The sequence below is a fragment of the Hyaena hyaena genome, unplaced genomic scaffold (assembly GCF_003009895.1).
Source record: "Hyaena hyaena isolate Hyena2069 unplaced genomic scaffold, ASM300989v1 scaffold_277, whole genome shotgun sequence".
Classification (NCBI taxonomy): Eukaryota; Metazoa; Chordata; class Mammalia; order Carnivora; family Hyaenidae; genus Hyaena; species Hyaena hyaena.
Genome location: NW_024080905.1, coordinates 1,445,337 through 1,469,644, shown reverse-complemented (window position 1 = coordinate 1,469,644; position 24,308 = coordinate 1,445,337). Strand labels below are relative to the sequence as shown.

The 24,308-nt window shown below is 37.2% G+C and overlaps 1 protein-coding gene across 1 annotated transcript in view; it reads right to left on the bottom strand.

The window, feature by feature from the left end:
* Positions 1-24,308, bottom strand: part of CUBN (cubilin) — a 274,401-nt gene that overhangs the window by 236,792 nt on the left and 13,301 nt on the right. The window contains 10 exon segments of the mRNA XM_039245893.1: positions 3,268-3,455; positions 4,392-4,554; positions 6,547-6,728; positions 13,340-13,574; positions 16,097-16,209; positions 17,357-17,543; positions 17,726-17,844; positions 20,010-20,102; positions 21,042-21,173; positions 23,931-24,093. Of these exon segments, the coding sequence (XP_039101824.1) occupies positions 3,268-3,455; positions 4,392-4,554; positions 6,547-6,728; positions 13,340-13,574; positions 16,097-16,209; positions 17,357-17,543; positions 17,726-17,844; positions 20,010-20,102; positions 21,042-21,173; positions 23,931-24,093 (1,575 nt within the window).

Below are 24,308 nucleotides of genomic sequence, written 5' to 3'. Positions count from 1 at the left end.
CAACAAATTAAAAGAATCATGTGCCACAATCGAATAGGATTTATTCCAGGGATGCAAGGATGTTTTAGTATATGAAAATAAATCAATGTGACATACTACATTAACAAAATGAAGGATAAAAATCATATGATCATCCCAATAGACAAAGAAAAAGCAGTTGACTAAATTCAACATCCATTCATGATTATAAAGTCTCAAGAAAATGGGTGTAGGTAGAATATACCTCAACATAATAAAGGCCATATATGACAGGCCACAGTTAAGATTATTCAATGATGAAAAGCTAAAAGCTTTTCCCTTAAAATCAGAAACAAGGTAGATCCCCACTCTTGCCACTTTTATTTAACATAATATTGTAATTTCTAGCAAGGGAATACACAGGAAAATGGAAAAAGAAAAAGGCATCCAAATTGGAAAGGAAGAAGTAAACTAGCCATTATTTGCAGAAGACACGATCTTATATATAGAAAACCTCACATAGTAGACCAAAGACCATTAGAACTAATAAATTCAGTAAAGCTGCAGGGTGTCAAATCAGTATACAAATATATGTTGCATTTTTATATTCTAGTAACAGGCTCTCAGAAAAAGAAATTCAGAAAATAATCTCCATTTCAACTGTATCAAAAAGAATAAAATACCTAGGAATAAATTTAACCAAGGAAGTAAAAGTCCTGTACATTAAAACTATAAACACTAATGAAATAAATTGAAGAAGACACAAATAAATGGAAAAATACTCTGTGCTCATAGATTAGAAGAATTAATGTTGTTAAAATGTCTATGTTACCCAAAGCAATATAGAGATTCAACCCCTATCAAAATTCCAATGGCATTTTTCACAGAAAGAGAACAAACCATCCTAAAATGTGTAGGGAACCACAAAAGATTCTAAATAGCTAAAGCCATACTGAGAAAGAAGAAAAAAGCTGGAGGAATCATGCTCCCTGATTTCAAACTATATTACAAAGCTAAAGTAATCAAAACAGTATGGTATTGGCACAGAAACAGACAAAGATCAATGGAACAGAGCAGAAAACCCAGAAATAAACCCAATTATATTGGGCTTATTATTTACAATGAAGGAGGCAAGAACATACAATGGGGAAAAGAAATCTCTTCAGTAAGCAGCGTTGAGAAAACTGGACAGCCTCACACAAAAGAATGAAACTGGACCACTATCTTACACCATCCACAAAATTAGCTCAAAATGCATTAAAGTCTTGGATGTAAGACCAGAAACCATAAAACTCCTAGAAGAAAACAGGTGGAAAGCTCTTTTACATTGGTCTTAGTGATACCTTTTTGGATCTGACTCCAGAAGCAATGGAAAGAAAAGCAAAATGAACAAAGACTACATCAAACTAAAAGCCTTCTGGGAAGTGAAGGAAACTATCAAAAAGACAACCTAATGGATGGAAGAAGATATTTGTATTTCATATATCAAAAAAATAGTTAAAATCCAAAACATATAAAAAAAATCACACAACTCAATAATAACAAACAAAGTCTGATTAAAAAACTGGCGGAAGATATGAGTAGACATTTGTCTAAAGAAGACATACAAATGGTCAACAGGCACATGACAAGATGTGTAACATCATTCATTGTCCAGGAAATGCAGTCAAAACCACGATGAGATATCACCTCACACCTGTGGGAATAGTTATTCTCAGAAAGACAAAAAAGTAACAAATGTTGGCAAAGTCGTAGTAAAAAAAAAAGAAACCCCTGTGCGCTATTGGTGGGGGTGGAGCCACTCTTGAAAACAATATGGAAGTTCCTCAAGAAATTAAAAATACAACTATAATATGATCCAGCAATTCTACTTCTTAATATTTAACCAAAGAAAAGGAAACTACTAATGTCAAAAAGATATATGCACCTCTATGTTCACTGCAGCATTATTTACAATACCCAAGATATGGAAGCAAATTACGCGTCCACTCATAGATGAATGGACAAAGAAGATGAGGAAGAATGAAAAATCTTGCCATTTGCAACAACATGGATGGACCTCGTGAGTGTTTTGCTACAAAGTTTCAGTCATAAAATAACTAACTCCTGGGGAAGTTAATGTACAACATGGGGGTCTGTAATCAATAATACTGTCTTGCACATTTGAAAGTTACTGAAAAAGTAAAGCTTAAAAGCTCTCATCATAAGAAAAAAAGTATTACTTTGTATGGTTACAGGTAGGTAAATACACTTAATGCAGTGATCATTTTGCAATGTATACAAATGTTGAATCATTATGTTGTACACTTGAAACTAATGAGATGTGTATTTCAATTACGCTTCAATAAAATAAATACTGCTGTGGTGCCATGGTCAGTGTACTTCATTTTTCAGCTAAATCCAGATCTTATACTAAAATTCTTTGTTTCCTCACTATATATAAAGGAGGGAAGAGGGCAAGGGGTTACGAAGGTTTTTCCTGGAAAAATAAATTGAGTCTAACTCTTATGAGCAAACAAACCTCAATGCCTCTCTGAGTTTATATAAAATGATTGCGCCCAACAAAAAGTGTTTTGTCTTTCTTGCTAAACACTTTAATTTGTGGCTTGACCGATAATTGAGCAAAAGAAATACCAGGCCAAGCAAACAAAAACTGCCTTTTTGTTTCAGATATTCCTTGTTATTCCAACAATTACACACACTTAAATCAAAGTTTTTTGAGAGAGCAAGCAGTGCTGATGAAGGAAAAAGGAACTAAACTCTAAAACAAGGGTTATCCAACACTCTAACTTAACTCTTTGCCAATGAATAACCAGCTCACCTGGGCAAATCTTTTTCCTTGTCTGGGTTGAGTTTCCTGGACAATCCATGAAAACTATGTCTGATTAGTAAAACTTATTAGTCCTACTTATTTGTACTCACCGTAGTTATTAAGGGTCAGTTTCACGCATATGAATTCCTAGTCTCAGCTTTCATTTTTGTCCTTTGCTATTTCACTACCAATCTCCTGTCTCACCATCTCTAGATCTATTTTTGGCAAATTCTCTCCTACCCTCTCACACAGTTGTTCTCAGACTCTAGCCTGAGTCAGAATCACTGGGAGGGTTGGGGTGCCGATGACTGAGCATCTCCCAAGAGGTTCTGATTCAGGAGGTCTGAGATAGGACACAGCATTGCATTCCTAACATCCAGATCATCCGGAGAATCTGCATGCTGCTGGCCCTATGACCACTTGAAAACCACTAGACTATAGAGAACAGAAAAATGTTGATAAACATCATCTAAGGGCCTCAGAGTCGTAAAAGTTACCTCAATATAACTGTGAGAACAGCCATTCGGGCTTTCCAGTTCCACATGGGTGAAGTTGACTTGTATTTGTTCTCCCAGGGGCTGAGTTATAACATAGATGCACTGTCTGCTGTGAGTGAAAGGTCCAGACAAGTCAGAAGAGATAAGACCCTCTGGGTCGGTATAGTTCCCTCCACAATGCAGATACGCTAAAGAGAACAGGGAAGAGAAGGGAAAGATCATGTGACTGGCCATTCTCGTGGCTGTCAGGCATTATATACCACTTTAAAAAATTTACACACATTCACACACAATCGTATATCCACTTTATTCACCCTATACAGGCTTATGCCTCTAATTATATTTTCAGTTTGATGTATGTTTGTGGAATATCCACGTAGAGCCTAAAGAAATAGATACAGAGAATTTCCAATCTAACATCCTCTTCTACAAATTGCTTTGTAATTTTTTAAAATTTATTTATTTGTTTTGAAAGACAGACAGAGAGAGAGAGAGAGAGAGCACGAGTAGGGTAGGGGGAGAGAGAATTCCAAGCAGCCTTGAGCTCACCAACTGTAAGATCATGACCTGAGCTGAAATCAAGAGTCAGAAGTTTAACTGACTGCATCACTGAGGCGCCCCTACAAATTGCTTTTTAAATACATTTATGTTCTCCTTCATTCCAGAAAGATTTGAGGCAGTTTATAAAAGATATGTGATAAAACAAAATACACAACTAGAAAAATGAATCCGGTTAGAGGCATAATGAACAGAGGATAAGAGGATGTGCTCAGGGGAGAGTTGACATGCACAGAGAACAGGTGTAGACAGACTGCCTGGATTACAGCAAGGTTGCTCTAAATTCAGCCCGAAGCCGGAGCAAACGAGGAAAGGAGACCCGCGGAATGTGTTCACTGTTATTTTTTCCTGATACTGAGACCTGAAAGGTGCTTTTCCTGTGAGTTCTCATCAGGGCACAACGATGTATGTTAAGAACAAAAGCCCCAAAGTAAAAATCATAGAGTATTTTCTTGTTTTTCATTGGTTGCTGGTTTGTTTTCAGCTGTCAATATAAGCTATGAGCATAAAAGCACAGCGCAGTCCCTCACATTTACATGAAGCTTCCAACTGTTGCGGTTACTTACAAGGTGATGTTAAGTAGGTGATATGGAAGCCTTGGTCATTAATCTCGTTGTCAGAATGGAAATGAATTCTGGCAAGGGGACCTGTAGTCTGCAGAGGTGGGACAGAGAGAGTGGTGCAGAATTTTCCAAGAACGGCGTCCTGATTCAGAGGACCATCTCGAATCTAAAACAAAAGAATGAATCATCAAGCGCAAAGTGGTCAGATTTTGACAAACCCAGTCACTTTGTACGTTAGCTTCAGAAAACCTGTGATTTGAAACTGGTGGCTCTCACAGGTTTCCATCATACCTCTATCAGCTGCCGGTCACTAAAGGGCAGACCCCTTCACCCCTCATCCCTGATGCCGCATCTTCTGTCTAAATCTTAATTCCGAGGCTAGATGTATACCTTGAAATTTTCTCATGAATCTTTCTCAGTGTTTTGTTTCCTAAGTTTCCTCCCCCAGGTGTTTGTTTAGAAATGATACGTTAATTCCTAGTAATTGAGAAGGAGAAAATGAATAGATGCAAGTAATCTAGAAGAAGGAATGCCCACGATGGTGACTGATTCACAACTTGCTTCAGAAGGATCAGGAGTGGAAAGGAAGTAAAGTCAGATCAGACATAACACAGAGACAGTTTAAATGTATTTTAAAAGTGTAATCCTACTACTAATTAGGTACTGTGATAATGACCATAGGACCTGAGAAATTCTTTTTAATTATTGGTTTTTAATTTTTTTTTAAATTTATTTCTGAGAGAGAGAGAGAGAACGTGAGCAAGGTAGGGCAGATAGAGAGGGAGACACAGAATCCGAAGCAGGCTCCAGGCTCTGAGCTGTCAGCACAGAGCCCGACATGGGGCTCGAACCCACAAACCGTGAGATCATGACCTGAGCCAAAGTCAGATGCCCAACCAACTGAGCCACCCAGGCGCCCCTTTAATTTCTTAAATAATGATGTTAACCTCTCCATAATTCTGTTGTAACTGCAAATCCTGTATGGCGTAGAACACCAAACATCAGTGAACAAAATAACATTTTAACATGGCAAATTCTGCCCACTCAAATTACTTTTTCTAGGGGCAGCCAAGATATAGGGCACCACTATCGTATTCCTATATATAACTAGTGCCTTGAAATAGTGTTGAGGAGTGAGAAGCATTTCAATGTTACCAGAATGATTAATACTTTCTACTATACATGAATCTAGGAATTATGCAGGAACAAAAAACAAACCCTCTAATTTTAATATGATGGAACTCATTGAAATTAATTTCAAGAAATCCACGCTACTGTCAACATTTAAAGGATTATGTAGCTGAAATTTTCCAGGGAGCTGTAGAAGTTCCAATCATTCCCAAAGATTTCAAATCCATTACAACTGCTAAATTAGTAATGACTTTAACTTGTGGAGATCCCTGTTTGACAGTCGCACCTTTCTATCCTTTATGAATAATTCCATTCTCTAATGGACTTGGAAAAGCCTATTGTCTTTTATTACTACTGCAAGGACTACTGTGATTTATGGTAACAAACAAGACAAGAGGAATGTAAAAACAGTTTTCTCAATGATCTTTTCAGTCTATAAATACAGAGCAACATTTCTGATATACCTATATGCATATGGCATTTGAATATAACAGCCCATTTTTCCACTTCTATATTTTAATCTTTCACTAATGGTAAGCAGGAGGGATACAGACTGGCTCTTCTCCCAATGACAATTATGAGTATATTCTAGGCTCACCCTTTAGCAATGCATTTCAACATAATTGCTATTAAGTTGTTTTTTCTTCATGGAATACGGTAGCCAGCTTGTGAAATTGTATGCCAGTTCCCAAAGACAAATGAAATCTTGATTTTGCATTGGAAAAGATACCCATTACTGAATGTTTCTCTTGTTAATTCTTCTATCTCCTTATTAGGGGATTGGGCTTCTAGGAATTGACAGGGAAAAGTAAGGCAGTCTATTTCCCAGATTCAAATGAGACCCAGAAGAAGCCACTAGCTGGCACAATTAAGAATAAGGAATTAGCAAGGCTCAGACATTGGCTGCCTATTGAAGAGGATATCTAACATTGAGAGGAAATTGTAGTCATCCACAGGTATCACCAAACCATAGTTCTTGGAGTTCTAACCATATCATGACATGTTCTATCTAATTACATTTGTTTACCTCAAGATAATCTTTGCTGCAATCATCATGGTGCTCCAGACTCAAGGTCCCAAAAGTAAATGTTATCAAGAGGCCAGGACTGGCTGCAACTTTCCAGACACAATCTCTTCCTGAAGGATACTTTCCAGGGTATCCCGGAGATGTAATGGAACCATAGGTGCCTGTCAGTATACCTCCACACTCTAAAGTAAGAGGAAAAAAATAACCTTACATTTGGATACACGTTTTAATTTACATAGAGTTATGACAGATTTTGCTGCAAGAAGACAAGCTTTGTTGAAATAACGATGTACAATGTGGGACTCCCTCATCAATGAAACAAGGCTTTCAGTTTGCCAGTTTAATACAGTTATAAATCTAGGAATATTAACTGATAAATGAATGAGTCACCCATGCATTGAGCTCTGTTCTTATCAGCTATTGCACGGTGATATCATTTTAAAATACAGTGCTGAACTGTCTGAGGGGTGAATAATAAGATAATATATTGTGTTCACTTTGAGGGAGATTAATTTCTGCATAACTTTTACAAGCTCTGGTTCTTCAAAAGTTCTTTTTTTTTGTAAAGTTTTTTCATTTGTTTTTGAGAGAGGGACAGAGAAAGCATGCATGCACAAGTAGGGGAGGGGCAGAGAGAGAGAGGGAGACAGAGGATCTGAAGTGGGCTCTGCGCTGGCAGCAGAGAGCCTGATATGGGGCTCAAACTCAGAAACCATGAGATCACAACCTGAGTTGAACTCGAACGCTTAACTGAATGAGCCACCCAGGTGCCCCCAAAAGTTATTTTAACTCTTAAAAAGTTCCAGAACTTCTGTTACCCCTATGCCTTTCAACAAACCAGATTGTTTTATACATTAGAATAGTTAAGGGCTACATACTTTTCATTTGAGAAAATTTCTTATACTATGATAATAGTTCATTAAACTCTTTATTTTATGAAGGAACATATTCAAATATGTACATGCAGTGGCCCTGACCAGGAATGGAGTGAAAGAAATGTGGGGCCGGGCTTTGTGACATCCACTCCATAACTACCCTCCAACGTTGTAATCAGTGACTGGAAAAATTCTTCCTTTATTAATACTCACACTTATTAACAAAGAGTCTGTGATTGCTTATAAGAAATCCTGATGTAAAATTGAAAAACAGAGATACTAAATACAAATCTAGATTGTAGTAAATATAAGTTAGAGAAAATAAAATAAGGTGGTATTTCAGATATGCAAGATGTGGTATTCACATAGCTATGCAGGTTACATAGAAAATTCTTGCTGCGAAGGCAAAAAGTGAGACAAATTGTTACAGGATTCTCACGTTCCTACTACAAAAACATCTCAGTTGCTCAGAGGAAGAGAAGTTTCCTAAAATTTAGAAGTTAAATTACCATATGGATAAAAAATTAAAATGCCATAAGCAAAGTAAAATGTTAATGGCGAGCTGGGAAAATATATACTACAAATATATAATACAATATATAATACAAAAAGTTAATATGTCTAATATATGAAGAGCTTCTAAAAAGAGTAGAGATATAAACAGAGTTCTGTGGTAAAAATTCAAACGTCCCTTTACATGGAAGAGATGCTTAGCCTCACTCACAAGGGACATACAAATAAGAACTTTGCTGAGACACCGTTTCTTACCTCTCAGGATGATAAATACCCAGAATATTGAAAACAAATTCTGGTGGTGCTGTGGGCAACTAGGCACTCTCGTACGTTGCTGATGAGAATGCAGGACAGTACAACACTTACAGAGGAGACTATGGCAAAGTCGAGCAAAAATGCAGGCATTTATTTTTTGACCAAGAAACCACACTTTTAGAAATCCATCCCAAAGGTACATTGGCAAAAATGCAGTAGGACAAATTCACAAGGACTTTGTCGCAGTATTATGTGGAATTCCAAAAGACCGGATACAAGGCAAATATCCGACAAGAAAGTGCTGATTGAATAGACAGTGTCTGAGATATCTATTAATGGCACACTACGCTCTAGTTATGGACTAGTCTCTATGATATCTCAAGAGAAAAAGTAAATGACAAACAAGTGTGTATTGTATGTTACTGCTTTTCAAAGGGAAAAATATGATTATATGTAATGATCTGCTTATATTTTTTAAATGGAAGTATAAATCCAAGACTAATACAAGTTGTTACCTTTTTAAAATTTATTTGGAGAGAAACGGAAACAGCTCAAGTGGGAGAAGGACAAGGATAAAGGGGAGAGAGAGGATCCCAAGCAGGCTCCCCACTGCCAGCACAGAGGCCAATGAGGGACTTGAATCCATAAAGCCAGGAGATCATAACCTGAGCTGAAACCAAGAGTCCAATGCTTAATCTACTTGAACTGCCCAGGTGCCCCGCAAATTGTTACCTTCGTGAGAAGAAAGGAATAAAATGGAAGAGACAAGGATGAAACCTAGTCTTCTCCAACTTTACCATGAATTTTGATTTTGCTTTGGAACAATGAATATGTTTCACATAGTTATAGAGCAAAATTCAATAAAAACAAAAAAGCAAAATGTTTAAAATTGCAAGCAAAATGAAATATCTATACTGAGCTAACAGTTGAAACACAGAGGGAAGAAATATTCCAAGGTACTTTAAAACACTGTAAAGTTTGATTACAGGGCTTGAGTGAAACATACATTAAGTACAGAAAGAATAACCAAGAAATACTAACTGGCTTTCAGTTATCATATTACTAGTAATAATACTGGTATTGTTATTTTGAAAATTCATACAGTAGGATTAACTACATAGGTAATATGTTAATGTCACTAGGAACCAGGATTTTTCATGAAGTGAGAAGAAGTACAAACATAAAATTAGAAAACTTGTAATTTCAATATGCTAATATTTTGGAAGATGACTAAGAATACATGATACACCTTTTCTTCAAAAATAATGAAAATATTTTCTAGTTCTTTCCACTGCAAGATATAGAGACTTTCTTCAATCTAGTAGCAACAGCCACTTCTAGCACCCAAGTTATGAAACTTAAATACCATTTCCTGGTAGAGGGGTATGAACTCTTCACAGAAATAACTGGTTCCTGTCCAAACACTATAAATATGTATGAAGAACCTGGAACATCTATCAGAGCAGAAGGGAAGAAAGCTTACAAAGATAATCGGAATTGGGTCAAAGAGGCGCTGAAACTAATTTGAAAGTTTTCCCACTAGCCAAATATGGAACATTTTAACATAAAAAAAGTTTAGAATGGATTATATCAAATATGATAAAAGATGTGTTCATGGATATTAACATGCATACAAAATAAAAGAAGTAATGACTAATTGTTCTTTCTGGAGCAAGCTAGGAAGCCAAGTCATTAATTTGAATATTGGGGAAATATTAGGGGAAAGAATCAAGCATGTATCCTACATTTCCTATAGATCTGTATGGGAGAGTAACTGAATAGTTGACGTAAGAAAGTTCTACTCTTCTTTAGAAACTCCAGATAACAAAGAAGAAATGATAAAATTCAACTGTCATCATTTTGAAAGCCCCAGGGAACAACAAACCTAAACAATGAACCTAAGGGTTGCTAAGACCATTACAAAAAGTGTGTAGCTTTTTAACGGAAAGATCAAGTTGAGGCAGTCAAAACAGCCCAATCAATGTTGTAGTCATAATAGGAACACAAGTGGATATCAAGTACCTCCTAATGTAATTATTTTTGTCCCCTCAAAAATTAAATTGGAATTGGAATTGATTTGGATCGAACCTCTTGCTTCATTTAACTACCCATTTACAGCATAAGAAATGGCATGTGGTGTATAAACAACAAAATCTAGAATCTGGGACAACAGTTTATAATAGTAAGAAATTATTACTTGTTTTAGTTTTTACTGTTTTCAGGCACTGAGAAGCAAACAGTGAAGGGTTGTGATCCTTGAGGGAAGGGAAGCATGTGTGATAAATTCCCTGTTCCCTCTGGGATTCTCCCTGCGGGCAGCTCCCAAATTACACGCGGCACAGGGCAGTGGGGTCCAAGGAGCAGTGATGTTCTTACTGAGTGGAAGAAACAAAATTCTGGATTTGGGGCTACTAGAATGGCTGGGATTTTTGAATAAGGTACTGTAGAGAAGACAGCTGCATGACAATGGCACCCCAAAAATGTACAGGGGTTTCGTTGGGCCCTTAGCTGAATCTTAAGCTGTATATGCAGAGGGAAAGACTTCAGAAAGTCTAATGCAAAGTATAAGAGCTACGAGGCATAGTCAAAACCTCTAGCATATGTGTAATTTGAGTCCTAGAAGGAGAGGAGAGAGGAAAAATGACAGAAGCATCATCTGATCATCTCCATAGATTTAGAAAAAGTACTTTATATGTATCAACATCCATTCACAACAAAAACTCTTGACAAGCTAGGGATAAAAAGTAAGATGGTTTAAAAACATTCAAAATATCTTTGACACTTCTTCTGTTGAGGTAGGGTATATGTCTCCTCCCCTTAAATTCCGGGCAGGCTTATGAGTGCTTCAGCATATTAAAAGTATGGAAGAAATAACACAATATGATTTCCAAGGATAGGTCAGAAAAAGCCATGCAGCACCTGCTTGGGTCAACATGTTGGAATGCTCGCTCCAAGAAAAACCAAGGAAAGAAATTTCACTAGTCTAAGACCAACATCAGGGAGGGGCTACATGGAGGCATTCAAGTCAACAGCTTGGTTCAACTCTTATCCAAAAGCCAGCATCAACTGAGTGGGTCAGCTTAGGTTTCTAGCCTCACTGAGCCTTTAGATGACTACCATTCCAGCCAACATCAGGTAATAACTGCTCCAGAGATCAAATGATAACTGGTCTCTTTCCAAATTCTTGGTCCACAAAATCAGAAACATAATAAAATGACAAATGTTCTACAACACTAAATTTGTAGGCCATTTATTATACAGTAATAGCAAGTTGGAGCAAACATCCTTAATCTGATAAAAATTATCTCCAAAAACTTACAGCTAAAGCATTACATTCAATGGTGAAATACCAAATATTTCTCGATGAGGTTGGGAACAAGATAATAATGTCTAGTCCACCACTTTTGTTCAGTACTGTACTGGATGTCCTAGCCAGGGTAATAAATAAGTTGAGGGAAAGAAAAAGGTAAATCCTAGTTACCAAGATTGGGAAGGAAGATGTTAAAAAGAAAACCACAGGCCCAAAATGGTGTTAGTTAGGCCAAGTCTTCAAATTTGGGCTTGATACCTAATCTAATTGGACTTTCAACCTCCCCCAGAAATGTAATCTTAACCTGTCAGTCAGGAATTTTCCACTCAGCGCCAATGAGTCTGGCCATATGAGCTTTCTCCATCCCCCAAAGGAAGATGAAGTAATCTGCATGATTAGACTCCTTACTCTTCTCCCTAAGAGAAGACCTTGCCTGGATCAATCTTTTTCTTTTGCTAATAACTTCTTACCTTGCCATTCTTTGCCATAAAAACTTTTCATTTTATATAATTCCTTAGGGCTCCCCTGTGTTTGCTAGATGGGATGCTGACCGATTAATGAATTATTTCATAAAAACAATTAGATCTTTAAATTTACTCCATTCAACTGCATTTCTTAACAGAGAAAAACAGCCTTTTTTCATTGAGAATATAGCTGTGTAGGTAGAGAAATCCAAAAGAATCTACTAAAAAAAACTATTAGAATTGATTAATGAATTTAGCAATGTGGCTAGATTCAAAATCAAATATGTTAAAAAATACATCATAATTCTATATACTAACAACAAATAAAAAGGACATTTTAGAAAAACAGCATTATTTTACATAATATAAAATATTAAATATCTAGAAAAAGACAACAAAATATGTGGAATCTATAAACCATCTCTAAGATAAATACAGAGATGGTCCATGTTCATAAATTGGTAGGGTCAATATTTTTAGGAATCCCAAAAGATTTGGAGGGAGGGAATTAACAAATTGATTCTAAAATTTATATATATTATATATATATAATTATTATATATATAATATATATTATATTATTATATTAAATTTTATATATATATAAATTATAATATATATAAATTTTTTTACAGAGAAAGAGAGAGAATGCATCATGAGCAACAGAGAGGGGCTTGATCCCACGATCCTGGGATCATGACCTGAGCCAAAATCGAGTCGAATGCTCAACCAACTGAGCCACCCAGGTGCTCCAGATTGAGCATATTTTAAAAGACAAAGTTATAAGATTTACACTGCCAGATTTCAAGTCTCAGTAGTTAAGCCAATGTGGCACAAGGATAGATAAAGAGACCAATAGAAAAGATTAGAAATTCCAGACCCAAATGCACAAAGTTATTGATGAATGGACTGGAGGTTCAGTGTACTGCTCTCTCTACTTCTTTACATGTTTGAAAAGTGTATAGTAAAAAGTGGAAGAAAAAAAAACGTAGAGCTCCAAAAGGCAAAATACCAACAAAAAGAATGAATTATCAAATGGGCACTAAGATAAGGAATACGAAGTGAAGGAGCAGACAATGTCATCAACAGCATCTCTGCAGTAAGTTACTAGGAAAGTTTATAAAAATGTTCAGTGATTTCATAAGGGACCCATTCAGACTCATGGTTTCTCATCTTTTTCATTCATCCAAATTTTATTATTTCTGAACACAAAATGAAATTCCAATTCATTTTAGATGTATTTGATGTGAAAGGAATTATAAAAGTCTTATATAATCCTCAGATCTCAAAACATGTAATGTTATCCACAAGTCTAATACTAATCAAGAAAATCATCTCAAGATTTGGCTCAATTTTTTCTTCTTATTTACACTTACCTGGTTGCTGTGTTTCCCATCTTATTGTGAAGCCTCTCTCATTTCTTAAATGTTCAGAGTAGAGATGAAAATAGAGGGCATTGTCACTACTGAGGAGTTCATGAGGGGGAACAGAGCCACAGAATCTTCCCAGTTGATACGCCGCAGAGGAGTCTCCATCATGAACCTGAAGAAACTCGTGTGGACAATTGTTCACTGATTCTAACTGGAAAAAAGTGAAAGTGATACGCAGCACCTAAAAATGTAAAGGTCACAATATATTATTTTTCACTTCCGTGTTAATTCCAAAGCATTTCTCCCAATAAGGAAGCGTTCATATTAATTCACCTTTCAAGAGGAAGATCTAGAATTTCCCAGTTATCTATAAATACATACGGCAATCCTACATATTATTAAACAACTTGTGTTAAAAATTGCTTAGGCTTCAGTCAGTATCAAAATATATCAAAAATCTTGATGTTAATGAAGTAGATTTTTAACTGCTTTATTAAGGAATATTTGATATACAAAGAACTATACATATTAAATGTGTGTAATTGGAGGAGTTTGGACATACACCAACACCTGTGATGGCATTACCACCATCGATGTGCTAGGACTAGTCAGCACCTCTCAGAGTGTCCTTGTGTGTCTCTTTTCTTCTTTCCGTGGTCAGAGCACAACAGGAGATAAACTGTCCTAACAAATTTTGAAGGGCATGATACTGTGCTGTTAACTATAGGCACTATGGTGTATGACAGATCTCTAGAACTCACTCATCTTGCATAACTGAAACTTTATACCCATTGAGTTATTGAATCGCTTAATGATATATATGTACCTAGATTTCACTTAACTGTCAAGTCCATTAAACAAAGGCACTTCAAATGTATAGCTGACAATCATGCTTCCAAATCAGTAAAATACATTGGAAATTTGAAAAATCTACCTTGAAGTAAATTTAACGGACAAATAGTACCATTCACAAGAATTTATACCCTGATCACCTAAATTATCTATAGCGTGTTAGCGTACACACAAATGTTCACTGATCCCCAGAGACACTGATTCCTGAGGATTCTCTCAACCTCTTAATGAGATACTAACAGAGTGACAACTTCAGGTATAGACTGAGCGGGCATGGTATGGATATGTGTAAATTCCACCAGTCTTTAGTGGTTGGATATCATTCAGAGATGCGTAATACCAAGAGTGGAGAACAAGGAAAAAGTAATCTGAAGTGTTCTGAGCATACAAGTAGAAGAGAACATACACTTCCATGTTAAAATGTTAGAATGTACAAACTTAAATACAATAATATGATTAATATAATAACAATTTTTTGGGTAATATCAATTAAAATAGCCAAACAACTAAAAGGAAGCTGTGGAATTTCATTCCCATTGTGATCTAAAACCACGACAGCATTCAGCTAATGAAAAAGGATATCAGGATAGCTTTGAAATTCTATGCTAGGGTATTTTTAAGATCTGTTACCCAACATTACATCATTTTCGTCCTTGAAGCATTTTCAATAAAAATTGAATAAATGTTCACGAACTGAACTATCCTGATTTCTATAAAATTTCTACTATATTGTGTAAACTGGGGAGATAAGAAGACTTAAAAATCAAAATAATCCAGAAAAACAGCATGAATTTATTTTCCAAATCGATAATAAAACTATTAACATTTTTTCACAAAATGACTTTTCTTGAAAGAAAAATGTTTTCAATGTCAGGAAATAGAATTCATGAACACTAAATGGAAGGAAGGAAATTCACATAACATACCCACTGGGAAATTGATTTTGGAGTTTATGTTATTATAGGGTCACCAGGCCCCAAAGAATCCTCCCTTCTCAAGGGAAAAATGTTTTGTGACCATTGTACAATGACCTCTGTAACATCAGTTTACAGGAAGAAGTCCACAGAATTACAAGGGAAAACCTTATCTTTTCAGACACACAACTTCATTTTAATGAGTCCAGGAGTTGGTTGAGAAATAAACATTTGGAAAAGTCCGAGTAATGAATGCTGGGGATAAAAGAACCACAAAACGTCAGGGTCAGATCTTAATTTGAAGAGAGCTCATGTAGCAGTTCAGAGTCATTGGAGTCGCCCGCCACTTACAAACCATGTGACCCTGGACAAAGTCTTCAGCTGCTCTCGGCTCCATTTCCTCATGTAAAATGAGAATAACAATTCTTATCTTTCAGGGTTACAAGAGTTAAAATACAATGACACAATGTGGGTGAAGCAGTTAGCGTAGCACAATGGCACACAGAAGCACTGATAAGAAAACCATCTTAATAGTAGCCCCAATTTTTGCATAATAATCAGCAGAACACGGAGGGGTCTTCCTCAAACACCACTGTCCCAGTAACAGCTGGACTTTACAAATGACCTGCTTGCAGTTGTCCAGTCTCTGCAGAGAATTATCCACACTGGACAAAGCATGGACCTTGTAACCAGGCAAACTTGCCTTTGACATTCTACTGGTCTCATTACCAGCTAAGAAAAGTTTTTAAAAAATTACTTAGCTTCTCTTACTTTCCATTATCTTACTTATACAATGAGGACACGAGTACTTTTTTCAAAGCGTCAGTGTGGTTTAGCAAGGATGAATAAAACATCTAGCCCAAAGCCTGACACCTAGCAAGGCCTCAATATATGGTAGTTGACTTACCACTAAATGTAGTTTATGGAATATATACACATATCACATATTCATGCCGATAAATGAAATGTGCGTGTAGACGGGATCTATTATATTTACCTTCCCCTCTTCGGTTCTGATAACCCAGAAGCAGTTAACATCATGGGCATAACCAACATCAGGGCTTTTATAGCTGAAGCTTCCATTCATCCCAGAGAGGGACCCTCCACAAACTGCCAAGGGAAAGATGAATTGTGCTTTACAGAGACTCTGAAAAGGAAGAGGCTAGATATCTCTAACCCTGCTGCTGAAATATTAGAGACGTCCAAGTGATTACCATTGGAGACAAACGCCCTGCTATTCTTTCTTCTCCCCAACCCCTTTGTCTTTGGACACCTGCCTAACTCCCACCTCTTTTTGGACGTCTACTTGATATCTCCTTGCCACCACCATGAACCTCCTCTGTCCCTTTTGGTTTTCTCTGGATCCCATTCTCTTGCTTTGGTGACCCTTGACCCCACACAACTTAGTTCTTATCTACTTCTTGTCTCTTCTCTGCCATTTTGTATTAGATGTGTCTCCTCAACCAGAAGATAAGCAGATAGTATGTGAAGATAGTGCTTGATGCTTATTTTTCCACAGCATCTATCATAGTCCTGAATACAAAGGGAGGTCTCCATAGATGTGCTGATTCAGAGTTAAGAATTCTGAGGGGAGACTGGAGTCATCAGGAGAGGCTGGATGAAGGAGATTGAAGATTGAAGGTGAAGTACTCCTGAGGGACAGATACATTTGGAGTGAAGCAAAGGAAGAATTCAGAGGTGTCTGGGGAAAGAAATATCCCAAATATTGAAACACTGCATGGCGGTACATGGGGTCAGGTGATAAGATGTCTAGATTGGAAAGGGAGTATGATTAGGAAACTAGTGGAAAAAAAGGTTGATTGGATAGGAGGCCTAGTTATGGAGAATAATTGGAAAACAGTCCCAATCTTTATTTAATAGACAATGGGGAGTGACTGTATGTTCTAGAGCAGGAGAGTGATATGTTTAACTGAGTAATAGTATAGGGAGATTAAACAGCTGCTGTAGAGAAAACTCTCCCTTAGAAAATGACAATACCTTAGCATGTTTTGTTTTCAGAACGAACGTAATAAAAATGGCAAATACTAATTTACTTCTTCCTTTGAAGGAAGGTTCTTCTGGCTTAAACTGAGATAAATATTTACCTTGTAAATGCTTTACTACTGCTGCAAGGAAAGACTTCGTTGGAAGTGTTTGTGCAACTGGACAAGAAAGCGGAAGGGTCTGCAGCAGGACTCACTGAGGAATGGGCCTTCTAAGCTGTGAGCATCTGTGACACGAGAAACGTGGAGCGTACCTTGCTGGGGAATCTGACACAGAAATCCAGTCCAGAAACGTGTGCATTCACAGCTGAAGGCATTGACACCATCCACACAAGCTCCCCCATTCAAGCAGGGGTTGCTCAGACACTCATTTATATTTTCTGTACAGTTGATACCAGCCCAACCTGGTTCACACTTGCAAAGATAACCAGAGACTGTGTCCTAGGGAAGGAAAACCATAAGGCCATAAAACAGATGAAGAGACGATACACGTGAGTCAACTCAAAGAACAAAGAAAGGTTATGTGATGTCTGTAGCAGGTATTGAGCCACACACACCTTCTAGAATTCTTGTAACAATTCATTTAAATGGTAACTGCTAAGGAAGGAAGAACAAGGACTCACAATGCATTGTCCATTTAAACAGGGGTGGCTCAGGCAAATATTACTGAGCTGCATGCATCCATTTGGCCCATAGCCATTTCCAGTATATCCCGGAAGACAAGTACAGAGAGGTAAGGAACCTGTCAGAAATAAAAATGGAAGCATAAATACAGGTCTCCTCGATTCAGACCCATTAACAAAACTCAGGCTCTGTTGTCTAGACAAGGAGTTGCCAAAGTCAAGTCTGCATATCTCCAGGGGCAGACATGCCAGATATAAAGTGAAAGTGTTGGGATCTTTTTCTATGTTTTATCTTAAAAATAAGGAGGGCATTATATGCTTCCAGTACTTGATACACAAATTGACATTGGTGCTGTCAGTCCATATGTCATGGTCCTGAGTTGCATATATATGTGATGTCCACCAAGGGAAAAGAGTTTCTTATGGAGGGGTTGACAGCAGGAAAGAATATTCTGATGACGATGGTATCTTTTGCAAGCACTGGCCCTATATGGCCAATAAATAGGTACTATCTCATGCCCGTTTACAGATGAGGATGAAACATAGAAAAGTTAAGTGACTTAACCAAGGACACACAGCTAGAATATGGTGGAGCCAAGGAGAAAATCAAAATCCAAGCATTATTTTTCTAGAATCCATGTTCCTAACCACTTCATTATGCTTTTAATCATTTAATAAACATTTAAATAGTCACAAATATATATATGTGTGTGTGTGTATATATACATCCTAACCACTTCATTATGCTTTTAATCATTTAATAAACATTTAAATAGTCACAAATATATATGTGTGTGTGTGTATATATACATATATATTCTTTTACACATATGCTTATATATATCACATATATCACTAGTAAAAATAAAAGTAATATTTGGAAACAGCAAGAGATATGATACATTATTCAATAAATTAAGTTGGAGCCACCCATTTGAACAAAAATATCAAGCAAAATGTCTATTTGATGCTATCGACACAAATAAATCCTAAAAAGATCAAAGATCTTAGTGTTGAAAATAAATGAAAGTATAAAAGAACAAGTACCTGACTATTTTCAGAGTTTGGTAGGAAGAGCCAAATTCTAAGAGGAGAAAATTCTATTAAAAAAGATTTACCTTTTTGACTACATAGAAATTTTAATCTTCTAAATAGAAAACACCACCACAAAATTAAAATAAAAACAATATGCCAGGGAAAATACAAGTAAACCTTAAGACAGATAATGAGATATTATTCTTAGTACATAGTGAAATTTTACAAATCAATGAGAGCCGATGACCAAAGGACATGAACAAATAGAAAAAATAAAGGCAGTAAAAATATAAAAAGTATTAGTTATTAGTAATCAAAAAGGCAATTTTGATTTAGTCAAAATCAAAATAACAGGAAGGCAATTTTTGCCTGTGAAGTTGACCAAAATGAAAAATAACAGCAGTAGCCATTATTGTCAAGGGTGGGATACATGTATGTTTTCATACACTGTTGGCAAGTATAAATTGATATATTACAGGAAGAAAATTTAGCTATCTATATATACATTTTTAAATTTTTTAAATGTTTATTTATATTTGAAAGAGAGACAAAGAGTGAGCAGGGGAAGGGCACAGAGAGAGGGAGACATAGAATCTGAAGCAGGCTCCAGGATCTGATCTGTCACCACCCAATGTGGGGCTCAAACTCATGAGCTGTGAGATCACAGCCTGAGCAGAAGTTGGATACTTAACCAACTGAATCACCTAGGTGCCCTAAGCAATATATATTTTTTAAATGATAGGAGGTGAAGCTTCTTTTACATAGCATTGCAAACACTGGTTGGTTATTCCCCTAGATCCATTTTTCCATTCTTTCTTAGTGAATTATTTTTTAACTGGTGGCATAAGCATCTGAAATAAACTACATTTCCCAGCCTGCCTTGCAGCCAGGGTTAGCAATAGGGCTCAATCCTGGCCAAGGGCATAGAAATGAAAGAGTACTTAAAGGGAGTTGATAGGTGGTCCTTCCTCCTTTTCTCCTTCCTATGTACTCAAACACAGTCATAAAGTAGTTGGCTTGATTTCTTGGGAAATAATTGCTAAATTAGGCCAGACAATAGAAGAGCAGAGTCTATCACATAAAAAAAAAAAAAAAATCCAAATGTTTAGTTTTAAAACATGGATTACTCTTTGATCTTAAAGATCAAAATAAGAATTTTGAGGTTAGAGAATTTTGTTTTTGAAATGTTGATTTGTTTTAGAAGGCCATATTAAAATACCCCAAACCAGAGGGAGAGGGGAGTCATTACCTAGAACTGAGCACGTCGCATGTGGGTGGCACCCTCCATTGCCGACTGAGCAGATGTCGATGAGCGTGCACACTCTTCCGTCACCTTGGTACCCTGACCGCAGAGAGAGCAGGGCATAACAAACAACATTAAGAAGACTGAAGAAGAATCCCAATCCAAGAACCAAACATCATGAAGCCCAACCAGAGAGCATCTATCATCACAAAAGAAAAGGTAAATATGAAGTATCATAAACAAATTCCTATCATTAAGAAAAAGGACAACCATTTGGGAAACGGACTGCAGAAACAATATTCTAATGTTTCTAAGGACAAAAAAGTAGATGAATCAAAATGAAAAGATGCATGAAATGCAGAATTGCAGTACTGGTAGACTGAGAAAGTTGCTGATGCTAAGTAAGTGGACATTTTCTAATTACAGTGACTCTAATGATCTAAGAGCTAAATTACTGTAGACGTCCCAAGTACTAGCGCTTCACGTTAATAAATCAAATAGAGCTTCAGTTTATCCCTTCGAACCCAATGAACTTCTCCGATAGTCACTCAGTTTAGATCACAGAATGGCAGTAATGACTTCCTTCCAGAAGAGAAGAGAAACTAACATGTATTATAAGCCTACTAGTCTGCCTGTTACTTAGTAAACTTAATATGTAAGACATCTCAGGAGGGCACTGTATTAGTAAATTATTTGTGAGAACAATGGAGCTGTAGGTCTGTGATTCTCAGAGAAAAATTTTCAAATTCTGCATTATCTCCACAGGCTCTTTCACAATTTGTAAAGTGTTGTTGTCTTCCACTGGTATTAAATATATTTGTTATTGCTTTTTATATTGCTTTTTACACTGATATTAAAAATATTTGTTATTGCTGTAATATAGCTGAACTAAGGGGTCCTGAATCTGTAAGTCAGGTAAAACTTTCTGCACTGCTCAGGGTATCTCCTTGGACAGAGTCAGATTTAGACTGAAGCACAAGATCATGTTTCCAGGTATATGTTTTGCCTGTAACAGTGTGGGGAGAGTTGGTGCAGCACCTGGTGGACAGGCCTGACAGTGTTAAGACCCAGCTGTATTCACACATGTAACAGGCGGAGCCACGGAACACCCGCCATTATTTATGTCACATTCATTGATATCTTGGCAACTGTATCCATTTCCTTGCCAGCCTAGAAAAATCAGAAGATTTGAAAAGTTAGCTCTGTAGACAAGTTAACAACAAAGAAATGCAAATAGTCAGAGATACATAAAAACTTGCTTCACTATAAAAGTGAGATACACTCTATCTGATTGACAAAACTTGTTCACATTCTTAAAAGCAAATTCTGGCAAAGAGGTGGGCAAGTGAGGTTCTCCTGTGCTTTTAGTCAGAAGTTAGTAACTAGTGAAACCTATTTAGAAATAGATCTAGTGGCATTCATAAATTTTTTAAAAAATATATACCTTTTGGGGTGTCCAGGTGTCTCAGTCCAACTTTTGATTTCAGTTTAGGTCATGATCTCATGCATGAGATCAAGCCCCACATCAGGCTCTGCACTGACAGTATGGAGCCTACTTGGGATTTTCTCTCTTCCACTCTCTCTACTCCTCCCCCACTTGCACTGCTGTCTCTCTCTCAAAATAAATAAACTTCAAAATATGAATATATTCATATATAAACTTTAAAATATGAACATATATATATATACATATTTTTAAGTTTATTTATATAAATATATACATATATACATACCTTTCGACAAACAAGTCCACTTCTTAAACTTTCTTGCAGTGATAAAACTACCAGTATCTAAAGATGTAGGTGAGCAAATGTCTACTGCAGTGTTTAATAGGGGGAAAAAACCTCTTGACCATCAATTTGACTGAATATATTAGGATTCATTTGTACCACTGAATACTAAAAAATATTTTTAATAACATGCACATATTTAACATTTTCCCAATATATACTTGAGCTAATAATACAAAATTTTACAATAATATGCAAAGAATGATCCCAATTTGGAGAAAGAATTTTTTAAAAACCTGCATATGTGTCTATGTGTTTGTATGAGAGAAGGAAAGGAAGAAGAGAGAACATTTGCTCACAGTGGTCCCGTTCAGAGAATAAGATTGAAAGTGAAGAGAGAGTCATTTTACTGTTGCTATTTCTGTTTATATCAACTGTTACAGAGAGTTGTATTACTCTTATAATTAAAATGATTAAAATTAAAAGAATGTTTAAAACCTGTTACATTTTTAAAAATATTTTTCTTTGATCTAACTAGTCCCCCTCTAAAACTCTACCAAAGAAAATTATTGTATTTGTAGGTGAAGAAATGAATACACAGAAGAAAGTTGGAAGGAAATATGTCCATATGTTAATGGTGGCCCTCTGAGTGATAAGACTATGGGTATTTTTTGCTGTCTTATTTTCATATTTTTATAGTTTCTTTACATTTTGTAAGCTCGATGTATTACTTTGATATGCAAGAAAAAAAGGTGATTGACAGGAAAACAAAGTTTTTGTTTTTCTTTTTTCTCTAAAAGGATATAAAGAAGAATCGTGTAATTCAAATAATTTATTTTCTGATTTCTAGTTTAAAAATTTTTTTTAATGTTTATTTATTTTTGAGAGAGAGAGACAGAGTGCAAGCAGGAAGGGGCAGAGAGAGGGAGAGATAGAGTCTGAAACAGCCTCCAGGCTCTGAGCTGTCAGCACAGAGCCTGTCTTGGGGCTCGAACTCATGAATGGTGAGATCATGACTTGACCTGAAGTCAGAGGCTTAACCCACTGAGCCACCCAGGCGCCCCAAGATTTCTCACTTTTAAAGACTGTCACTGGCAAATTATCTTCAAGAATGTGGTTATTTGCTAATTTTATTTGCCCCTGAGACCTAAGAGGGAAAAAGTCTTCATTTGTTGTTTTTTTTCAATTTCTTTCTAGTTACACAAGATTGAAACATGTGCCATGAAGAAAGTCACTAAACCAAAAGTCACAAAAGGAAGCAACAGGTGTGTGGGGTTCCCTTGATGAGACAGAACAATGGAGCATTCAGCAGCTCAGCTCAGATCCTCAGATCTGGGTTTGAATCCTGACTATATGATTTGGGGCAAGTACTCCTTCTCCAAGCCTCAAGATCTTATATGTTCAGTGGGAATAATACTAATTCCTAACATTTCTTGATGTGGTCATAGATACAAGAATCATATTTGCCTAGCATGGTGTCTCAATGGGTTTTCATGAAAGAACAGCAGCTATTATTGCATTCTCTTACATGCGCTGCCTTCTAACAACCCACGAGGAGTGTCAATGGGCCCCATAGACTCCTTGAGGTCTGGTCAACTGCTTACCCGTGCACTGGACAAGTGCTTTCTTTGCTCATAGTAGACTCTACAAATATGCACTGAATGGATGACAATGATCTCACGTGGTGAGAGATGAAGCGTGGACCCAAACCCAGGCAGTCTCGGAGTCCAGAGTCTGTGTTTCCAGTGACTCGGCCTGGAGATTCAGTCTCTGTGGGTCTGAGCTGGAGCCGGACATCCCCTTTACAGCAAGGCTACAGGGCCTTCCAGTGAGTGACACACCCGAGTGAGAACTACAGAGCTCTAGAGGTGACACTAAGATGTGAAATAGCCTGCCCCAGTACAAACAGCTGGCCAGTAAGGTGGGACCAGGGCAGGTCCAGCCAGCTGATGGCCGTAGAGCGAGCAGATGCTTGACCTCACCAACTCCCTGGCTCACCGGCCCCCAGTGTATGGCTCCGACCCTCTCATTTCCGTAGCGGAATTATGACAGCAGGAAGACGGCCTGCAGTGGGATGTAGGGACAGAACATGGGGTGGGATTGGGTTGCTTCCTAAGAATGGTCTCCTTGTCTTTTGGCGGTGGAAGGCAGGGTGTCCTGGCACCTTGCCTGGCTGGGCGGGGCTGAGCCCACATACCTGTCGGGCAGGCCCCGCAGTAGAAGGAGCCCGGGGTGTTGAAGCACTGTGCAAGCGCGGAACACGGCGCGGGCTGGAGGACACACTCGTCGACGTCCAGCAGGCAGGCTGAGCTGTTCCGCGGGGACATCCACCCTGCGTCGCAGATGCAGCTGTACCTGGGCTGGCCGAACAACAAGAGAAAGAATCAAGGCAATCAGGCAAATGAGCAAGAAAAGCCTTTGAAAATCTCACCAGGCCCCCAACTGTTTATCCTCTAGCGTTCATTTCCATAAGGCCAATTGAGTGGCTTCTCTTTTTTCCTCCCATATGATTAAGCATTTAGACCAGACCACGCAAAAAGAGAAACATCTTTATTTCGGAGTAAGGAAAACCTAT